Source organism: Ceratotherium simum, chromosome 23 (genome assembly GCF_057802395.1).
Source record: "Ceratotherium simum simum isolate JZ-2026a chromosome 23, ASM5780239v1, whole genome shotgun sequence".
NCBI lineage: Eukaryota > Metazoa > Chordata > Mammalia > Perissodactyla > Rhinocerotidae > Ceratotherium > Ceratotherium simum.
Window position 1 is genome coordinate 12,043,870 of NC_141922.1, and position 22,797 is coordinate 12,066,666.

At 43.2% G+C, this 22,797-nt stretch overlaps 1 protein-coding gene across 1 annotated transcript in view; it reads left to right on the forward strand.

The window, feature by feature from the left end:
• The window catches only part of ADCY8 (adenylate cyclase 8), a 226,922-nt gene that overhangs the window by 68,937 nt on the left and 135,188 nt on the right, over positions 1-22,797 (forward strand). Inside the window, exons 3-4 of the mRNA XM_004431063.2 lie at positions 12,544-12,674; positions 21,557-21,668. Coding sequence (XP_004431120.1) covers positions 12,544-12,674; positions 21,557-21,668 — 243 coding nt within the window. The remainder of the gene's footprint in view (positions 1-12,543; positions 12,675-21,556; positions 21,669-22,797) is intronic.

Consider the following 22,797-nt stretch of genomic DNA (forward strand, 5'->3'; position numbering starts at 1 on the left):
TAAAGATGCAATATGAGTCATTCATAAAGTAATTCAGCTGATATTTATGGAGCACCTCCTATGTCCCAGACACTGATTAAGGTTCTAAGCATACCACTGGGTGTGAAAGATCAGATCCCTGCTGTCATGGACTTATGGGGAGATGAGAGGAGATAAAGAATAAGCAAATGAACTAATGAATAAGCATGAAAAAGTTCATAGTGGTGAATGTTATGATTATAAAAACTGATGAGGTGGCAAAGAGAACCTAGAGTGCTATTCCAAATTGGGGCATTGAGGAACTGAGGCCTGACTGAAAGAGGCACACTGAGCAAGGAACTGGGGGAAGAACCGTTCGAGGGAGAAGGAAGACCTAACGCAAAGGCCATAAGGTGGGAACAAGCTTGCCATGTTCAAGGAGCAGAAAGATTCCTGTGGCTAGGGGATGGTGTTCACTGGGGTAAGTGATGGGATATGAGGCCAAAGCATGTACCTGGGTCATGTGAATCTGGATTACTATTATTCATCCAAGTGGAGTTGTCAAGTAGGCAGTTGGATACATGAGCTTAGGGTCCAGCGGAGAGGTTAAGATTGAAATACAATCTCTAGAGTGGATCATCATGCATATGGTGTATATATAAAACCATTTACCTAGATGAGTTAATCCAGGGAGGCAATGTAAACAAAGAAAGGAAGAAGCTGCAGTACTGAGCTCTAGAGAGCCCCAACATTTAAAGGAGTGAGCAGAGGAGAAAGAATCAGCAAAGGTACTAAAAAAGTAAAAACAAATAAAACTAAATTAAAAAATAAACAATTAAAGAAACCAAAAAGAGCCCAACAACAATAAAACCAGAAGAGTGGGGTATAAGGACCTGAAACAGAAAGTGTTGCAGGGAAAAGTGGTAGATGACTCCTTCAGTGGCTGCTGAAAAGTCAAGGAACATGAGAACCCACAAGTGATCCATTTTTCCTAGACGCGGAGTGAGAGAAGCCAGTGAGAGAAGTCGTTTTTGGTCTCTCAGTCAACTAGACTGCATGCCAGGGGAAGGCAGGAGTGAAGCTTATCCACTGCTCTGCCCAGTGCAGAGCACGGTGTCTGCCACCAATTCATTCCTTAGTACGTGTTTGCTAAATAACAGTTTATAGATGCATGAATGAGGAATGGATGACATTCCACAATGGATTATACAAAGTCGTGGAAAAGGTTCTGACATAAGAGTCAGCTCCAGGTAATCCATTGCACCCAAGAAAAGGATGAACCCCAAATCAGGCTCCATAGCACAGAGACTAGTGCATAGAGCTCACTCAGTAATGGATCAAGATGCCTGGGTTCGCAACCAGGCGCTGCCACTTACTCGTTCTGTGCCCTTGGCACAAATATCTAACCTCTCTGTGGCTCAGTTTCCACATCTGTGAAACAATGATATCAAAGTATCTATCCCGTGAGTCATTGTGAGGACTCAGTGAGATGATTCATGTCCAGATCTTGATATATAGTAATAATCAGTATGAGGTGGTGGTGGTAGTGATGGTGGTGGACAAAATTATATTTTTTCAATATAATTGCTATTCTTTCTTAGGCATTTGCTTTATTAGTGAAATAATGTATTCCCTACTCCTTAAAGGAGTAGTGACTGGATGGGGACACAAGGGGCTTTTGGGGTGCTGTCGTGTTCTCCTTGTAGGTCCGGGTTCTGTTTATGACAGTGTGTTCAGTTTGCGAAAATTCATTAAACTACATCTATGATATGTACATGTTCTTCTATGTAAATTATACTTCAATACAAATAAGAAAAAGATCCTTCAGTGGCTCCCCATAGCTTTCAGGATGAAGTTACTACTCCTCAGCTTAGTACACAAGTGCCTTATGACCTGGTCCTTGCCCAACTCTCCACATCCAACATTTAAAGCTCTATGAATACATCATCTCTGTTACATCACCGTGGCTTCACTCATATGGTTTCCTCCAGTTGAAACCAAAACTCAGCTCAAGTACCACCTCTTCCAGGAAGGCTTCCCTGACTGGGTCTAGATGGCCTTAATTGGGCTCACCCTGCCCCTGACCTTCCATTCGTCACTGTATTTACCACCCTGAGATCTTTATTTACTTGCCTGAAGCTCAGTAAGAGCAGCAACCTTTTCTTCAGTAAATTATAACGTATTGAGGAAGAGTTTGAAAAAATATTTGATGAACGATTACTTGAATAAATGGATAAATAATATTAAAGGGAACCCCTTTTCAGAATTATGATAATAGAGAGATGGGAATGAAAAAATGCAGAGCTAGAAATTCTTTAGTAATATGGAGATTACATGGGGTTCTCTGAGGAATGTATTAATATCCTGTCCAGTCTCTATTTAATCCACACGTAACCCTGTTGTAAGAGATGCCCTCTCAGCAGCACTTTCCTAACCGGGAGCAATGTTTTCACTTCTAAACAATCTAAACAAGAGTATCAAATACAAAGGACATAGCTAACTCTGTAACTAGTTGTTTATTACTAACACACAATAATTAACATGACAATGGCCACCTGGTAGCACAGCATCAAGCAAGAGATATTCAGTAAGCGTTTATTGGGCTCCTACTGTATACTAGACTTGTGTTAAGCCTAAAGATGTATAAGATTTACTAGACTTTGCCTTCAAGGAGCATATTAATAATAACTTCAATAGCTAACTGTTATTGAATGCTTTCTGTATGCCAAGCCCTTCACATGAATTATCTGGACTGCCTTTCTTTCCCCTATCCCTCGCATCTAACCTGTCACACCAAATCCTCAATAGATCAGAAATCCATCCACCTCTCTTCATCACCACCACTCTCCAAGCTACTGTCATCTCTCATTGGATAATCACAATATCCTAACTGATTACCTATTTCCATTCTTGCTTTCCTGTAATTCATTCTCCAACCAGAGGTGAGAGAAATCTGAAAAAGAAACAAAGAAAGACACCTCCGTGTTTAAAACCCTCCAATGGCTTCCCACCAGAGTTGGTGAATTCCAGCTGGTGGAACCAAGGCAGTGTCATCCAGGGAGAAGGCGTCTGAGCTGGTACTGGTTTTAGGAAAGTTTTAGGAAGATTAGATCGAAAGAATGTGCCTCACTGAGCTGGAAATTATTTAGAACCTCACAAAATTGTCACTGTCCCTGCAGCAAGGATCCTGTCATTTTAATTTAATGAAGAACATAAGATAAATCAACAAGAAGACGTTAGGATACAAAAATTAAGAGGAAAAGACATTGGTCAAGAGATCAGCCCTGCCTCCCACAAGCTCCATGATCCTCAGCTAAAACATAGCTTCCAGGAGCGAATGACCCTGCTAAAATCCTGGCCCTGTCTCCCACTTGTTGTATGACTTTGAGCAAGTCTCTAAACCTCTCTGAGCCTTGACTTCCTCATCTGCTCCCTGTTAGGAGGGTTGGAGATGATGCATGAGAAGCAGTGGTTTCTATGTTTGTTCACATCATTACCCACAGAAGAAAGGTTAATATTTGCACCAGGGCTACCTGAACATGCTGGTCGTGGCCAGACTTGTGACTTTCCTGGGGGCTCTGGCAGCCCTGTCATACCCGTCACAGGTTTACAGCACGTGGCTGTAGCCAGGCACTCAGTTGGGTAGTTCTGGTCAACCTGATACAGGCCAGCACACAGCATAATCATTGGAGCTGTAAGTGCAGTTAATAATGACGATAGTTGCAATAATCACAGCAATACTAAAAACCGTACTAGGTCTTAATGCTCTTATGTACGTACTTCTAAAAATTTGGACTCAGAAGTCTCTAGTTCAAAAGAACTGATTCCTTCTAGTTCTGGAAGTCTATGATTAGCAGTAAGGATAAAATAATACAGAATCAGAGTACTAAATTAGTAGTATAGACTCACTTAAGGAATTGGGAGAAGGTGGAAAGCTGTGTGTAGAACCTGGACCTTTCAGTGAAAGCTTCCTGTGGGAGAGGAACCTTGAGTGGTACATAGGAGGAGTAGAAGGAATACAGAGATAGAGATGGAAGTGGAGATGGAGATAGACATAGAGAGATAGATATAGATATACCTATATAGAGATATTTATATTTCTATGCATTTTTCCTCTGTTTTATACTGTTTCATCCCTCGTGGTATTTAAAAAATTTTTGGAAAATCCCAGCCCATTTGTAATAACAGTATCTTCCCTTTGTCTCTCTATTCTCATCCTTCTCTCTGCCCACTGCACTGGCCATTCAGATCCACTTATCTTGCTAGAGACATAGCAACAACCTCACAACTGGCCACCTATTTTCTGTCTGTCCCCTAGCCTTACAGTCCTTGTCACCCCCCCTCCTTTCCCCTCTCCCACTTTAAAAATCACTTACTGGCTCCTTATTCCCCTATGGGCTAAAGACCAAATTCCTGGTCCTAGCAATCAAGGGCCATTTCACGCTGTTTCCGGTGGAATTCTGAAGTCTCGATTCTGACCAATCCCCCTTCACAGAGAACTTTCAACCATGGTAGCCTCATCTATAGACTTGCCAGCTGCTACCCACCCTCTGCATCTTTGCCCATTGCCTGAATGTTCTTCCCGGATTCTGTCTGGCAAACTCCTATTTTTTGAAGACACCATAGTATCCAGCTGGAATGTCTCATCCTCAGTAAAGCCCCTGTGTGAAGTAGGCAGGGCAAGGTTTAGCGCCTGCCTTTTACACCTAAGAAAATTCAGATTCGGAGATACTTAGGTAACTCGCTCAAGATCAGACAATTAGTAAGCGCATGCCAAAAAAAGATTGCAATTCATTTCTTCCAATTGTGATTTCTGACCTATATATCAATGTCTTTATATTGAATATGGCACAACACATAGTAGTGTTTTCCGTGTCTGAGAAAAGTAGCAAACCTTGTGTGAAAGACCCTTTTAGTGCTCTCTAAAAAGACTTTGAAATCCTCGAGCCATAAGTACTTAAAAGAAAGATTTTTCAAGAGGGGCTAATGCTTAGCAGTGGATTTGGTGCCTAATGTCTTCTGGGCTCAATAAATGTTCTTTATCCCTCACATTTGACTAAATTACTTTCAGCAGAGCTCAGCATCTTGGCCAAGTGTCATATTGCCTTTGGTTTATCATTTTATTACCAAAAAGAAGTGCCTTCCTTTTTATTTCATAATGTTAGAGTTGTTGATACGTCAGACTGGGCCCTTGACTAGAGGTTACCATGAGTATGGTGAGCCTTGGCTGGGGTAAGACTGATGGCAGAGGCGTGTGTTGCCATATCATGGACCATTCAACATTTGAAGAGCTAATATTTGGGGGGAGGGGTGTGCTATATGCCAGGTTCTCTACAGAGAGTGGAGAATGGAGAGGTATATTTTATCACCAACATTGTTCAAAGTGCCGGTGAATGGTGATAAAAAGCAGAACAACTTTTAGTCCTTTTATTATTTTAAATTCTCTACAGACGAGAGATCCCTTATTGCCTGTACCTGGTACAGACCACTCCCCACTTCTTCCCCTGCCCCCCACTCCCATGGTATGGCACTGCTTCTAAGCATGTTAAAAAAACATATCTCACTGAGGCCTGACAATAATCCCATAAGGGAGCTATTGTTCTCATTTTGCAGATGAGGAGAATGAGGCTTGGAGAGGTTAAGTAACCTGGCTAAGGTCACACAGCTAAGTCACAGGATCTGAGCCGAGGTCTGTGAAGGTGTGGCCTTGGTTGGCCTTGTGCACCGGGCTCTCCTGGCGCACAGCAGGCATTCAGCAAGGGTTGAGCAAATGAAAGAATGAGGAAAGAGCTTTGTCTCAAGGTTTCCAATTTTATGTATCTGGGAGCTACTAAATGAAGGGATATGAGAAAATCTTGACTCCTTGAAAAGATAAAAAGAAGAAAAAAGCCCCTGAAACCTGAATTTTGTGACTCATCCTTTAAATTGGACTCCGTTATCGTGGACTATAGACTGCAGAGTAATGTAGGCCATGCCTATGAGTTGGCCACTGGAATGAATTAAAACACATGTGATGACAACTGCTATTTACAAGCACCTACTGTGTACCAGATCTATAAAAGGGGCTTTGTCTTTTAGTGTAAACAACAATCCTAGGAGGCAGGTATGACTATTCCCATTTTGTAGATGAAGAAACTCAGTCTCAAAGGGCTCTGTCATGTAAGTGATCACAGTCCCAGTACAAGTCATTTGTTGAGTTTAGCCAGGATTCAAATCAAGCTTCCCTGACTCCAAAACCCTTTAGTCTTTGCATTTCTGAGCAGAACCAAAGTTCCTGGGGTCTTAGACCACTGCCAAGTAGACCTGATGTTATCCAGACGTTCAACCCCCTGCTGAATCAGCCTGAAGTGCACGTGCAGAATAGGCCTTTAGGAGCCAATTAAACAGCTTCCACACGGCTGTGCTCACACTTAACTTTCAGAAACAGCAACAGTTCTGGGTGAAAACTCCATAAAAGACCTTTAAGATATGAACTCAAATGCCAGAGTCAAGATTCAGATAACAAAGTTTTTTTTTTAATTTTTTAATTATTCAAAGCATGACTAGAGGCTTTTCACGGTTTAGTACAGCTGTTTTTTCACATGTTCTGTCTGTTCATTTTCTCCATATTCCCGTGTGAAGTCCCTCCACTAAACGCTTTAAGCTTCAGCACCAATCTACAATTAGAGTCCTAAAACAAGGCTTAAATTAGGGCATGCTTGCCAGTGAATTTAACACGCGCTTGGGCTGTGGTTACGGTATGCCAGACACTATCTAATTCTTTCACAAATATGAACTCATTTAACCCCACACCAACCTTATGAAGTAGGTGCTGTTATTATCATCTCCAATTTACAGACGGGGAAACTGTGGTACAGAGAGGTTAAGTCACAGAGTGAGGAAGGGGCAGAGTTAGGGTTCAAACCCAGAGCCTATCTCCAGGGCCATGCGCATGACTGCCACACCACACTGCCTTCCCACTCATTTACCTTCACTTCAGGTTCCCTGCTCTCCATCCCTCCTGTCAGAACTCGATTCTAGTTCAGGAACAGATATTTATCTTTTATTCGTCTGTTCTTTCCGCAAACATGCATTGGCTACTGCATTGCGCACATTCATTTCTTGCCACCACGTCCGTCATTTTTCTGGAACTTCCTTCCTCCCCTCTTAATAGTCACCCCAGTAATGGCCATGCTCTTTATCATGACTCTACACTCCTGACCATGAGTGTTAGGCAGGACTGGATGTTTGACCCAAGCAGAGTCCTTGTTCAGACATGTTGAATCTTGAACTGAGCAAGAATCTTCTCAAAATGGCCAAGGCTATAAGGCATAAGGACCCAGAGCTCCCAGTGCCTGAAAAATGAGAGACAGGATGAAGCTAACCTGCAGGAGAAGCAGAAACCCAAGTTTAGGGGAAAGAGTCATTATGGGTCACTGGGTCCTTTTGTTTCCGAAGTCTAACCTCAATTTTGCCCTTAGAGTCCATGAGACACCCAGTATACTTACGACAAAGCCTGATTGTGCTTAAGCTATGTCAAGTTGGGTATCTGTCTCTTGGTCACCAAAGGAATCCAGATAATACGGCCACCCCTTCCTTACTAAACCTATGTTGGGTTCCAGAGGTGGAGAAAACATCATCTTGGCTCTCAAATACTTCACAGTTTAGGGAGGGACAGACCCCCAAACAAGAATTGCAAAATCCCTTTAGCTGAAGCAATCAGGATTCATGGTTGCCTGATGAATTGAAAAAGTAGGTTAAAATGGGGTTTTTTAAATCATACTGAAACATTTTATTTGTAACTGAAACAGAAAATGATAAATTCATTATCTGGTCTTTTAAATTATGGCCAAGGCATTTTTTTTATTGTAGGTCTTTTGTTTCTTACAAAAATCATAGCCAATAGTGCATCAGCCAAGACTTCTAGTTCCTTAAAATGGAGCAAGAATTTAAAAGTATGCACAAAATTATCGGGATGGCTTCTGGATTTTTACTATTTTTCCCACAAATTTTTACAGCTCCCTTGGCAACATCTAATTTGGTAGCAATGTTTTCGTTCCTCAGTATTACCAAGTCTTTCCAAAGTATTCAATTCCATTTTCATACAAAGATCATCTCTCATTCCTACTTATTTAAACTTTTTATTTAATATCTAATTAAATTGAGCGAGTGCACTAACAGATAAGGCTGACATAACTGGATTTAGGAAAAAGCTCTGTGGCTCTTGGTCAGCATGGGGCTGCAGATGGAGTAGAAGCGGTGGGCATTTAGAAGGCTCCCTACCAGCTGGGCACCTTCAGCCCTGCAGTGGCCTGCTCAGCTAATGGGTGTGAGGGAGGGAGTGGAAAGAGTGGGTTAATCCAGTGAGTCAGGTAGTCCAGAGAGTTGGTTAAGTGGAGGTCAGCCAGAGGAGCTTCTACTGTACTAAAGTGGTACAGGTGCTTGTTCAGAAGTTGGTGCAGATTCCAGTGGGGGCAGAAGGAGGAAGGTCTACATGGCATGGGAGGATTCAGGGGGAGCTTCACGGAGGTGGTATCACTTCAGCAGACCAGTTAGAGAAGACATCTCAGGGACAGATCTAGCATGATCGAAGGAACGCATGACTCATCTGAGTTACTGCATGGTTTAAAATGTGGTTAAGACTAGTGATGAGCTTACGCCTTATTCCTGAAACTGAACACCCAATGTTTAGTTTCTTTTACGGATCCAAATTCTGACCACTTGGTCTCTGTCTTGCTTTGAGTCTTGATGATAAACAACGTGGAAGCCCAGCCTCTCCTTTTTCTTGCCAGCTCTGGCAAGGCTCCCAGGACCTCATCTGCTGCTCATAGATCAGCCCGCCCTAAGTCACTGGGTTGCCTACCCACATTTCTAGTGAGAGTCTTCTCCTGACTTACTAGTGCCTGTCAAGCTCCTGCCAACCACCTCTGCTGGACCTCTCTGATACCGTGACTATCACTTTTTGTGCCTGTCATCTCTGAGACTAAGCCCGTAAGCTCCCATGAAATCTAGGACCACATCTGCTTTGTTCACCCCTTTATTCATAGTGTCCAACATACTTGTCTATAGTAGAATCTCAGTAAAAAGTTGTTGAGTGAATGACTGAATGAATGAATTTAATGTGAGAGGGTGTATACCCTACTTCGGTCCTTGTTATTCCCCTGGGCCTGCAGCATCTTCTCTAGCTTTCCACAGGACTGGTTCCTTCTGCCCTTCAGATCTCAGCTTAAGTCACCTTCAGGAGTCCTTCCTTGACCATCCAGCTAAAGCAACCATGGGTTCCCCTAATCTCCACCATGGTCCATTTATTTCCTCTAGTACATTCACTCTACAAAGGCAGGTACAGGTCTGCTTTTGTTTTTTGCTGATTCTGTGTGCCCAGCCCTGCACCTGTCACATAGCACCTACTCCTTGATGTGGTAAATAAATGAATAAATAGATGAATTATGATCCAATTTCCAGAGAAAAACAGAACATGGGCTTGAGTCTTGACCATACACTTACCAAGTACATGACTTTGGGCTGCCCGATTTCACCTAAACTCTTTGAATCTCAGTATCCTCATACATAAATGGGATGAGAATAGTAACTTACTACCTCCTATGATTAATGTGAGGTTTCAGTTAGATACTGGATGCAAAACGTTTGGCGTGCTACATAGTGAGTGATCACTAAAAATAAGATATTATCTATAACCCCAGTATAAGTCTCACTGCCTGGACCTTCACTGCAGTTAACGCTGCTTTGTCTGCAGTAGAGAGAGGGTAATGAGAGCTCTCTCGGTTTGCGGGAGCCTGAGAGTGACGAGTCCTTCCTGAAGCCATTCAGAAGCACGGCTGGGCTGCGTGTAAGCGCAGAAGGGCTGCCAGCTGCATCAGAGGGCTGCCCTGTTCCCTTTCTCTTCCCCACGACAAACATTTGCATAAAATAAAGATGCCGAATCCCTCACTGTTTTCACCTTGCCTTCCCCTCAGGGTGTACTGTAGCCACTGATGCCCGTGAAGCCATTTTGATGACATGAATAGAGCACCACATTATGTGAGATGAGAGGGAAATCTGGGCAGGAGCCACCAATGCACTTTGAATCAACCCGGGGTCCCTTTTCACACAAATGGAAAAATGCCAGGGAGAAAAAGATGTGCAGAATGTGAGCACAAAGGCCACGCTGGGCCACAGTCTGGATCCGGGAGAGATTCTTGTACTTCTGACCTCCAAAGCCAGAGAATCATATATTGTGCCTCCGCAGGAACTGGGAATTGGATTAAGGGGCAAACTTTCCCATTTTCTTTCAGATTGTGTTTTCAGGGGATTTGAATGATGTTTCTTAAGCACTGAACAAATCTGAGGGAAAGAAAAGTGTTGAAAATGGGCTTTTATAAGCAGACTCCAGGCAAACTCCCATCGTCTCGCACAAAATGCTTTACAAAGGGAGGAGCTGGGGTAGTTGCCAGGAACATGACTGGCTGGAGGCTGGCAAGCCTGGGTGCTGGAGAATTTTGCTACTAAAATTGTATTTTAAAAGTCTCCCATAAAAGCCTTGATGTCATACTTGAAGATTGAATGTGCATTGCTGCTTAGAGTCTATTTAACAAATAATTATCCTATCCCAGGGACTGTGCTGGCCACCACAGGGGATACAGTCATGGGCTGGACACATTCTCTGCCTTCTCCGTGTTCAGGCGTTTGTTTAGGAAATATTCATTTAGCACCTACTATTTTCAGGCATGGTGTGCCCCTCGAAGCCGTGATTGGCACCTACTCCCATCCAGCAGTGATTGTGTGACCAGGGCCACAGGTACCTGGGAAGCTGACAAATAGCACTAATGAACACGAAGTGGACACGATGCAGGAGCGTTTGCAAGAAGCGTGACTCTCAGTCCCACAAGGAGACAGCTTTCCAGAGAGGAGAAAGCCTCATCATACAAAGCTCAGTGGGCACTTCGTTGATCAAGTCCTTTGCACGAGAACAGGGTTGAGTAGATGAGAGAGGAGGGGGAGATAATCAATGCTTCACATATTTTATTTTATTGAATTCCCACAGCAACCCTGTGAAGTACATGATATTATTGCTCTTTGCCAAATTAGAGACCTAAGGCACAGAGAGCTGCCGTAGCTCTCCTAATGCTACATTGCTATTAAGTGATGGAGATGGGATCCCAACTCCTGTCTCACTCAAAACCCAGGGCTTTTCCCATCTCACCAAGAATCCCATCAAGGAATGAGGTGGTGACGGATTGCATCCCGGCCACTTGGTAACCATTCAGGTCATGCAAGTAATTTAATCCCTCCTAGACTCAGTCTGTTCATTAAATAAAGATAATTATTTTGCCGGCGTATTTTCAGGGTTTTGCGAGGAACAAAGGAAAGAATAAAAGGTAAAAATGCTTAAGATCCATAAATAACTATGAAGATATGAGAAACTATGATGGTTAGAATGCACCCATCTTAAACTCGGTTCCACAGTATAGCAAATGATATAGCAAAGAAGCCAGATTCTTGCCTAGTTTCCACAACACAAGGTTTTTTAAGTTCATTTGCTAGTTAACCAGTTATTTTGTTTTTATCTACCATGTTGATTACAATGGAAGAATATTATTCTGTCAAGTGTTAAGTCCCTCCTTTCAGGCTGCGTGTGTCTCATTTCCTCTCATCTTGATAAAGAGTTCATGCCTCCTAAGCTTGGTTTCTCTCGTATATTCCCTGCTTCAGTAAATGTAGCACTCTCTCCCCATCAACCAAACTCAAAACCTAGCCATCACCATGGTCATACCCTCTTTCTCTCCTACCATCTCAGTTGGTTGCCAATCCTATGGATCTTATCCCACCATCACGTCTCACCTGGACTGCAGGAGCTTCTCCAACTAGTCTCTTTGCCTCTATTTTTATCCTCCTCTCCACAAGTCATTCTCCAAACCACTGCCATGGTGGTCTTTAAAATGTAAATCGGTTTGTGTCGCTTGCCTCTTTGTTTAGTACCACCTAGTGGCTTTCAGTTGAAGTTAGAATTAACTGCCAACATCTCATGCAGACCTGCAACATCTATCTATACCTCCAACCTCATGGCTTGTCACCACAGCCCATATCTCCCCCCGCAAGCCTCACCATTGCTCTTTTTTTGCCTCAGGACATTTGCACTTGCTGTTTCCTCTTCCTGGAGCTCTCTTCTTGCACTACACAGGGCTGGTTCATTCCAGACTTTCAGGTACCAGCTTAAAAATAGTTCCTCAGAAAGGTCATTCCTAATCCCTGATTAGAATCAGGCCATCAACCATCATACTCTCTGATCATGACCTGCTCTTGCATGGCGCTTGTTGCATTTTGTAAATTGTGATATTTTGTGTCTGTATCCCCTATTAGAAAGTAAGCTCCACAATAGGAGGACCCACATCTATTTGGTTCACCACTGTACACCCAACAACACCCAGCACAGTGTCTGGCCAATAACAAGTACTCAGTAGACATTTGTCTTTTTCATGGAATGGTATGAAATAAGCAATTCCTCAAGAAGTTCAGCCATGACCGCATGACTTCTACACTGTCCACTCACCCATCTGAGACTCAGTGGTCAGCCTAACCAGACTGTCACTCTTCATTGCTTTGTTCCAGGAGCGGCTCGTGCTATCTGTGCTCCCCCGGTTTGTCGTCCTGGAAATGATCAATGACATGACCAATGTGGAAGACGAGCACCTGCAGCACCAGTTCCATCGGATCTACATCCATCGCTATGAGAATGTCAGGTGAAAACCACAGCTCCCCTGCTCCAGTTCTCCACGTGATCCATGTGCGCCCAGCTGCTCTCATCTCACTGCTGTGACTTCTGTCTGCCTGAATGTCAGCGCCTTTCCTCATTTGGTTGATTAATTCATTAACTAGTGATTATTCATCAGAGAGTTCTGCATTTCCAAGTTGAGGCTCAAGAATAATGTCAGAGAAATGAAAATATATTTGCTAGTTGACTTACTGCCTGGCTCCCCTGCAGTAGGCTTGCCTGCCTTTACATTTTGAGTGGAAAAGGCAAAAGCCTTTTAGGCTATGAGTGGGAAAATAATTCCAAAATGTGATCTGGAGGCCTCAGCGTTGATCACGTATGTCTCCTCCTTATATTCTTTGTAAGTGTCTTTAAAGCAATACAAAAAAGGACTACAGTTTCTTTTCCTTTTGCAAACATATTTTTGGCCATCCATCCATCCAACCACCCATCTATCCACCCATCCATCCACTCATCCATCCATTCATCCATCCATCCATCCATCCATCCATCCACCCATCAGTGCCCTCTCTGTGCCCAGCATTGCACTGGACAATATGGTGTGTCCTGAAAATCAGAGGGTGGGCTCCTTGGTGAGGCAGACCAGCTTTAGAATCCCAATTGTGCCTCTTCCTTGAGTGTAACCTTGGGCAATTTACATACCTAAATCTCAAGGTCTTTTTCTGCAAAATGGGCATTTTAATGGCCACCTTGCAATGAGTGAAGATATATATAAAGCATAGGACAGGGGTAAGTATATAGCAGAGCATTAGGCACATTGTAGGTTGTTCCAGACATGTTTCTTAATTACAAGCCAAAAAGAACCCAACCCCTGGCTGATTTTAAAGAAATGTATTGAAAGGCTACATGGTGGCTCACAGAGCAATTGGAGAAGGATGGAGAGGCAGACCTAGGAAAGGGGCTGGAATGAAGCTAGAAGCATACCCGAAATCACAGCAGAGCACTACGCCAGTGAGAACGCTGCTTCCACTGTTTCTGAAGAATCCATTGCTTGTGGTAACAAGCACGTCCCTGACACAGCTGCCACCTCTGCAGTTCCTCCTGCAGCCCCCAGGATCTGGACGTGGCTGCCTTTGTCTTCCCCCCACTCTCTGCTCCCCTGCCTCTTGGCACCGTAAGTTAAAGCCTGGGGCAGATGTATCTGACTTGCTGAGCCTAGTCACTCTCCAGAAGTGACTGTAAAGCAAATGTGTGACATTTTCAGCTTGTACAGTAGAATTGTATCTCCCTCCCACCAAACATCATAGAGTGGAACTTTCCCAGACATAGGGGAAAAGTCCGTACATTGAACAGCTCTAAAAAGACCAATGTACCCTCTTAGCTCCTTTCTTCCTAACTTTGACAGGAGAGAAGAATAACTTTTCCCTCTTACCAGTGTCTCTGGGTGTTCTGTGCCTGGCATGCCAGGACACTCATTTGAAAGCAAGTCCAGCAGAGAGTGTGATTCTGACACAACTTTTTAGCAGGTGTATTAGTATACATCATTCTCAGGGTCTCACCCAAGAATTGAGCTACACTCATTTAGATGCTTGAGTTTGCAAAGCAGCACTTTGTCAGACAGCAACCCCCATGAAAGATACACCCCAGATCCAGGAACTGGTCTCATCAATACCAATTCTAGAACAACAAGTTGAGGACAGTACTTATAATTATAATACAGTGTGGCATTCTATTATTAAAGTAAGCAAAGGGGGCTAAGAGATCATAAAAAGAAGAAAACCTAGGGTGGGGGTTGGGAGTGGGTAGAGAAACCTTCCTAAGAATCAAATATGATTGTTATTTGCCTTATTTGAAATTGTGTCAGCCAAGTGAAAAAGACAAAGACAGGAATCCTGGGCAGAGGAATCAGGCACAAGTGAAGGCAGAGCAGCGAGATATGTATATTGTGTGTGTGCATATATATTGTATATTATAAAAATAGAAAAATATAAACAATTGTATTATATATGATATATTATAAAAATAGGAAAAATATAAATACACATATTTTATATATATATATATATATATATATATATATATATATATATATATATGATATATTACAAAAGTGCCTGATACCACGAAGAAACAGAGGGGAAAAAACTATCTTTAATAAAGAAAAAAAGGGAAAAAGTAAACAAGCCTGCACAGCCCCACTAACATACTTGGAAGCCTTAATTTCAATAAACAACAGATTTGGCTCTCTTTCTGCACTAATCAGTTTTCAGTGCTTCCCTTAGTCGAGAACAACTAAAGTCATTCTGCCCCCCTCCACCCCACCGATTTATTTTAAATCATCAAATTGAGTTTTTATGATCCAGACCCTTTTCCAGATGTTCACACCACACTAAATTAAAATTACGTTCACTGCCCTGCATTTCTCAGCATCCTCAGCTTGGAGTGAAGGAGCCGTTTCTAATGGGAGAAGAATCTACAGAGACAGTGCTGCGCTGGGCCTCTTCCCAGCTGTTCACGGAGGCAGCGGAGGCGAGATGCCCACAGTCCCTGCTGGTATTGGGACAATGAACTCAACGAGGGGCGGCGGGCCTCTGCAGCCCATTGCAAGGCTACTGGGTGCTAAAATAAGACCAGAGATGAAAAAAGCAGAGGAGGATGATCCTTAGCCCATGTCTAAGAGCAAAGCCAGACCGGCTGCTACGCCCCCTCCTCTAGCCCCCGGAGCACACCCACTGCTGTGTAGGGAGCATTTTTGAAATCATTTCCAATCCTGTCACTCTCTTCATGGCAACCCACCTGGTTCATTCTTTCTTCTCTGTTGCTTTTTGTTGTTTTGTGACCCTTCCCTGAAAACAGTGTGCTCTAAATGTCTAACTCTTAATTACATTTCCTAACAGTTCATGGCCTCCTGACAGTATAGGGTGCGGTAAGAGGCTCCATGCTCGGCGGCGTTGGTGTTTCCAGGCAGACCGGAAGCCAGCCGATGCGAGTTCTCATCCCAGAACACTTTCTATGAGCCATACCCCCTGCGAGACTTGGCTGCGTCATTTCATCTTTCTGGGTCTCAGTTTCGTAATTCAAAAACTGAGCTGTTTGAAATGGACAAAACATTTGGACTTGCGAGTTGATTTCAGCTATAAACGTCTGAGATTCACCAGATTCACTCCGGAGTTCCACCTGGCCCCTTTTTACAGGAAGCCAGTAGGGCTTCCAGTCGCATCTGCCCAATTCTATTTCTCTTTCCTGTTTTTTTCCCATAGATTTAAGATACTGCCTGTGTTAGTTAGGGTAATGCTGTCTGCTCTAACAAATAACCTCCCAATTTTTGTGTGTGTGTGTGTGAGGAAGAGCAGCCCTGACCTAACATCCATTGCCAATCCTCCTCTTTTTGCTGAGGAAGATCTGCCCTGGGCTAACATCCGTGCCCATCTTCCTCTACTTTATATGGGATGCCACCACAGCATGGCTTGACAAGTGGTGCATCGGTGCGCACCAGGGATCCGAACCTGGGAACCTCGGGGCGCCGAAGCAGAGCGCGTGCACTTAACACTGCGCCACTGGGCTGGCCCCAAATAACCTCCCAATTTGAATGATTTAGACTCAATATAATTTATTCAAACAACTACCCACTGCTAATATTCCTGGTCAGAGGATGATTCAGGAACAAATGCCGTTGCATTTTATAGCTGTACCATTCCTTGGGCCTCAAGGAGGGGAAAGGGTATTAAAAGCACACCCACTTCTTTACCACCTCAGCCCAGAAATGACATGTATCATTGATCACATCCTCCCACCTAGATACAAGAGGGGCACAGAGTCCCTGGCTCAATGGACTTTGCTAGCGACAGGAAGGCTTGGATTTGGTGGGCAGTCAGCTTCTCTACTAGAGCTCCCTTCCATCTTTCCTCTTGCCCCAACTCCATGCCATGTGCATTTGCACATTTGCTGGCACTGCTCAGTCTACCCACTTTCTTGACTGGCCATTTATTTCCAGCGGGCCGTGTCAACATGTGCAATCACCACATTCGCCCTGCAGACTAGAGTTTCACATACAAGCGAGATGCAATTGAATGAGCCTAGACAACTCCTTGGCTTTTGAGGCTTGTCCATGTGGCAATCTATTAAACATTCTCTGATTCCAAAAAGTGCCCACAAGGAGTTACTACCCTCCATTTATTGGGGACTGTGCTGTGATTTATAAATTATCTGCTTATGTAACCCTGCAAGTAGCTTTAATGATCTCTTCTTTATTATCAAGAAAATGGAAGCTCAGAGAGGTTGAATAACTTTCCCAAGAACACACAGTTAGGAAGAAGAGTCTACACAGGGCCATGTTCTATGATTCTGGTGAACTCTGCTAAAGCCTTCTTGAGGACTCTGTTTGCAGAGTGGCTATTAGGTAACATCACTTATTTTTAGCCAAATAAACAACTTATGTAACCAAATTAGAATTGGAAATTAATATGGCCTATTCAGTATGTTCCAAGGTGAACATTCCAAGATGACTATCTTGGAAGGTTACAAGTTTATACCTAGAATCAAAAGACCTGACCTTGAGCCCTGCATCTAGGGGTAGCAGAATGAGCAACAGAGTGAGAACCAGGGCCCTGGTTTCCGCTTCTGGTCTTTTACTCCACAAACTCTGACTGTATCACTATGACTTGAACCAGTGCATCTCCATCCTGAATGTGCACAAGAATCACTTAGGGCTCTTGTTAAATCAGATTCTGATTTAGGAAGATTTCCTTTGATTAAAGAAGGAGGACTTAATTCTGAAGATTTCTATTGATTCAGCTCAGGGAATATGTCATGAGGCCCACCTTGTGTTGGGCATTGGGACACAGAGGTGACTTTCTTCCTGTTCTTTAGCTAGTAGATGGAGCACACTTAGTCTCATGTGGTTGTGTTATCAAGCAATAAGGGGAGCAGAGGCTGGGCAGGAGGCTAGAGTAGGCTGTGCTTGGGGAAGTCCCCACAAAAGGAGAGTCTCAACATATGGGTGGGGTCTCTAAGGACAAGTAGGATTGTAGTAGGTAGCAACACGAAAGAAAGCTATGCCAGGGAGCACGTACATCATGTACACACACAGATGCATGAAGTCCCACGTGGTCAGAAGACCACAGAAATGTGGTGATATTGGAGCACTGAACACATCTGGAACTTTTATGACCTTTGCTCTTACGGAATCCATTTCCTCTTTCAGTAGACTGCATGCTCCTTGAGGGCTGTGACATACTTTCTGCTCACCACTGTATCTTCAGTGGCTGGCACATAGTAGGTGTTCAATTCATTAGCTATTGAATGACTAAATAAATGAATGAACCTTTCTTTTTTTTTTTTTTTTTTTGGTGAGGAAGATCAGCCCTGAGCTAATCTTCCTCTTTTTGCTGAGGAAGACCAGCTATGAGCTAACATCTATTTCCAATCCTCCTCCTTTTTTTTCCCCAAAGCCCCAGTGGATAGTTGTATGTCATAGTTGCACATCCTTCTAGTTGCTGTATGTGGGACGTGGCCTCAGCATGGCCGGAGAAGCAGTGCGTCGGTGCGTGCCCGGGATCCGAACCCTGGCCGCCAGTAGCGGAGCGCGCGCAGTTAACCACTAAGCCACGGGGCCGGCCCTGAACCATTCTTGACATAGACAGGTAGATACTAATAGTTTTGGGTGAATGGATCTATAAAGTGAGTGGGTTGGACTAGAAGATCTATGGGCCCTTCCACTCCCCACCTGCCATGGTGATGACTTTCCTTATTTCAAAGGTAGCATACTGTAGTAATAATGAGTATAGATTCTAGGGCCTGGCTGCCTGGTTCAAATCCTAGCTTTTCATGACTGTGGGCAAGTTACTCAGGCCCATAATATGTCCTACCTCATAGATTGTTATGAGGAATAAATAGTTGATACATGTAGAACTCTTAGAACAGTATCAAGTCCACAGTAAATACTCTGTAAGCATTGCTGCTACTGTTGTTTCTGGCTTGTGTCAACTGTTAGGAATGCTTTTAGCTGCAAGTAACAAATAATCCAGTTAATGGTCATATTCTCTTCCGTCTCTGTTACTTCTTTTTTTTTTTTTTTTAATTTTTTGTTTATTGCAGTAACATTGGTTTATAACATTGTAAAAATTTCAGGTGTACATCATTGTACTTCTATTTCTGCATGGACTACATCATGTTCACCACCAAAATACTAATTACAACCCATCACCACACACATGTACCGAATTATCCCTTTCACCCTCCTCCCTCCCCCCTTCCCCTCTGGTAACCACCAATCCAATCTCTGTCCCTATGTGTTTGTTTATTGTTGTTATTATCTACTACTTAATGAAGGAAATCATACACCACATCTGACCGGGCAAGAGAAACAATAGAAAAAATAAACAAATGGGACTACATCAAACTAAAAAGCTTCTGCACAGAAAAGGAAACCATCAACAAAACGAAAAGACAACCTAACAATTGGGAGAAGATATTTGCAAACCATACATCTGATACACAATGGAATACTACTCAGCCATAAGCAACGATGAAATCCAGGCATTTGTGACAACATGGATGGACATTGAGGGTATAATGCAAAGTGAAATAAGTCAGAGGGAGAAGGTCAAATACCATATGATTTCCGTCTCTGTTACTTCTCTCCTCTCTTCTCTCTCCCTGTCTCTTTCTCCCTCTCTCCCTCACTCTCTCTCTCTCTCAACTGCAACTATTCAATTATAGAGCATTTTTGTAAACTAATGATGGCAAGAGTTAACACACTTATGGAGCTCTTATTACTACACCAGGCACTTTGCTAAGGACTCATTACCCACCAATGAGGCGGGTACTACAATTATCTCCAGTTTACACTACAAAGGCTTAGAGAAGTTCAGGAAGTTGCCCAAGGTCATAGTATTCGTAAGTGGTGAGCTGGGATTTGAACCCTGATCTGTCTAGACTCAAATCCTATGCATGTAGTAGTGACTCTACCAGAGGAAGCTTTATACATTAAAAATCTGAAGGCATCATGCCTATGCTTAAAACTCTTCACTAGATTTCCATCACTTTCAGGACAAAGTCTATATTCATCAACCTGGCTTACCAATCCCTAATTTATTGTTCCCCTGCCCACATCTCTGACCTCATCTCTCTCTTTCTCTCTCCTCTTCTCTTCCCAACTCCCTTGCTCAATGCTACCCTCTGACTAGCTGCCCTTGAATTCTTATAGAACCTTGGTACCTTTGCTCACTCTTCCACTAGACCCTAGTGTGTACTGATTTCTCTGCTCAGAACACCCATCAGTCTGCTTGCTTTATCTGTGAGTCCTTCAAGACTCAGCTGAGACTTTGCTTCGCTAGGAAACTCTTGATCCTCATATGACTAATCATCCCCTAGTCTATCCTTCCTGTGTTGGAAGTCACCTCCTGTGTTGTTTCTGTCTTTCTCCTTGTCTGCCCAATTCCATTCCCCAGATGATGAGCATCTCGAGGGCAGGCAGTGGGTCTTCTTTATCATTCAGTCCAACTTCCCAGCACCGTGCATAGTTAGGAACATAGTAGATACATAAGTATTTCCTGAAAGAACTAAGACATTAACTAATTAATTAAAGCAATAATTTTTAAACTGAGGCCTAAGTATTCCTAACGAGTCCATGAATAGGCTTTGGGGAAGGTAGAAATTCCTTGAAATGAGGTGCAAAAGTTTGAATACTCGTGCGTTTTTTGAGAGAAAGAATTCATAGTCTATATCAATTCTTAAAAGGGTTTATAATGGAGACAAATTTAAGAACCACTGAATACCAGGGGTGACCAACGTACGTCAACACACATTCCACGATGTCTTTTCGCCAATTAATCTGTTTAGTTAAAACTAGGTTACACTGATTGTAAGACTCACCTTTATTTTATGCAACACTAAGAAAAATAACCAAAAAGTTTGACACACTGTTAAGATGCTCTAGTTTCAGAGATGATAAAACACGAGAATCAAGAAGATATGGTAGCCTTTATGGGGTTGCATCCTTCCTTTCACAGGTGCCCCTGCTCTTGCATAGGTCCCTGAGATGGTGTGGTAAGGTAGGGTGGAGCAGTGCCCCACAGCGCAGTTGAGCCAGGTGGACAATCCCAACTCTACTACATGCTACCAGTGGAATGTTGGGCAAGTCTCCTTGCCTCTCTGAGCCCCAGTTTGCTCATCTTCACAATGGAGACAACGATGCCTTCCCCACGGGCTAACTGGATGGATTAACAGTTAATGAAAGATGGAAGACAGTGCTCATACAGTGCCTGGCTTTTGGAAGGCTTTCAGAGACTGCCCCTTCCCTTATGCCAAGCCATATGCATAGACTAAGACCTCACCTAACTGAAATCTTTGGTAAATGTGAGAGTTTTAGGTAATTAATTATTCTGCCTGAGGTTTCCCAGCTTTGCTACCTATTATCATAATTTTTTTTAAATGCCTAACTCTATTTACCTGCAATTTTGGGTAGAGTACATGCCATTGAGCTGGAGATGATGAAGTTTTGTGTTCTTTTTTCCCGTGTCTATTTTTCTCTCTGTTCACGGCATTTGTGTTGCTTTTCATTGTGAAAATATGGAGATAATTTGTAATGCTTCATTTTGCTTTCCACAACAAATTGATCTGTTCCTAGTGACAGACTCCCTTGGGATTGTTTGCATTGCCCACACTCCACAGCCCTGAACAGGAGGAAGGGCTTTCTGCTGTCCCCTTGTCCTTCCTGAACTCCTGGGTGCACTGTCTCTGCTGAGATGTTTTTTCAATACTGAGATCATTCCTCATAACTCCCACGGCAGGGAGAGTTAAAATCTCAGGCCACAGTTGATTTATTTGGATGGTGTTGATGTGTCTCCCGGGATGGGATTAAAATATTAATGTGCTTTCTCCCCACCCCGTCCCTTTCCTGTTGTCTAGTATTCTTTTTGCAGATGTTAAAGGATTTACCAACCTCTCCACGACCTTATCCGCTCAGGAGCTGGTCAGGATGCTCAACGAGCTCTTTGCCAGATTTGATCGACTGGCCCATGTGAGTTGAATTTAATTCCCTCCTAGTCTTTCGAGCGAGTGAGGGACTGCATGTGGAATTAGGGAAGAGAAGGACGCAGCCTTCATCACCAATGTCATTACTGTTCTGCATCCTGTCCCCGGGCCTGGACCCCTGACCCTCACACATTCTGGGGACCAGTGTTTGTCATTTACAGGTCTCGGATGGGAGATTTGTCAGATTAATTTTCCCAATTCAGAGACAGTTGGTTGAGTGACAATTAAACCAAAGTCCTTTTATCTGCTTTCCACTCCCCCATCATTATTTCCCCTGCATGTGGCCAGGTGCCATCAAGCTGTAGCTTCTGTGTTGGTTCATGCAGTGATGGCTGCCTGCAGTTTCCCAGCCAACCCCAGCCATCTGGAATGAATTAGCCTAGTCTCAAGAATCAGTAATCTACTGGACCTTCCCACCACCATTTTGTTTGACCTAACTTAAGAGCTCTGTTTTTAGTCAACAAGACACTACCTTTATTTTTCAGCTGACTTGATCAGAGCTAAAAAGGAGAACAGGTTAAAGGAGGTGGACATTTGCTATCAAAACACAGATTCCTAGTCCTATAGCCACTCAAATTATGGAGGAATATCATTGTCATGCTGTATCTTAGAGGGGACTTTGGGTTCAAATAGGCGCGACTTAATTTCCTACTTAAAAAGTGTGAATATTAGTGTCAACTTCACAGGCTGTTATGAGAGTTGAATGAGACTGTATCAAGTGGGAGTTCATTGTGAGAGTATCAAAATGCCCTATTTTAAGGCTGCCTCACTCCAATGGAGATCCATTCATACTTGCATCTGACCACCTACTAAGTGCTGTGCATGTTGCCACGTCTTGGGAGCATGAGAATGACTAAAACACACTCTCTGCATTCCTAGAGTTAAGTCTAGTCAGGGATACATAAAAAGGTAATTAATGCACAGTGTGCTATGTGCTATGATGCAGGGAAGTCTGGGTGCTATGGGAATACAAAGACAGCACACAACTCTTGGACCAGAGAAGACTTCTGGGAGAAAGTGACTCTTAGGCTGAGTCTTAAAAATGAGAAGACAAGTACAATAGAATACTATTCAGCAATAAAAAGGAATAAACCACCAATACATACAACAACATC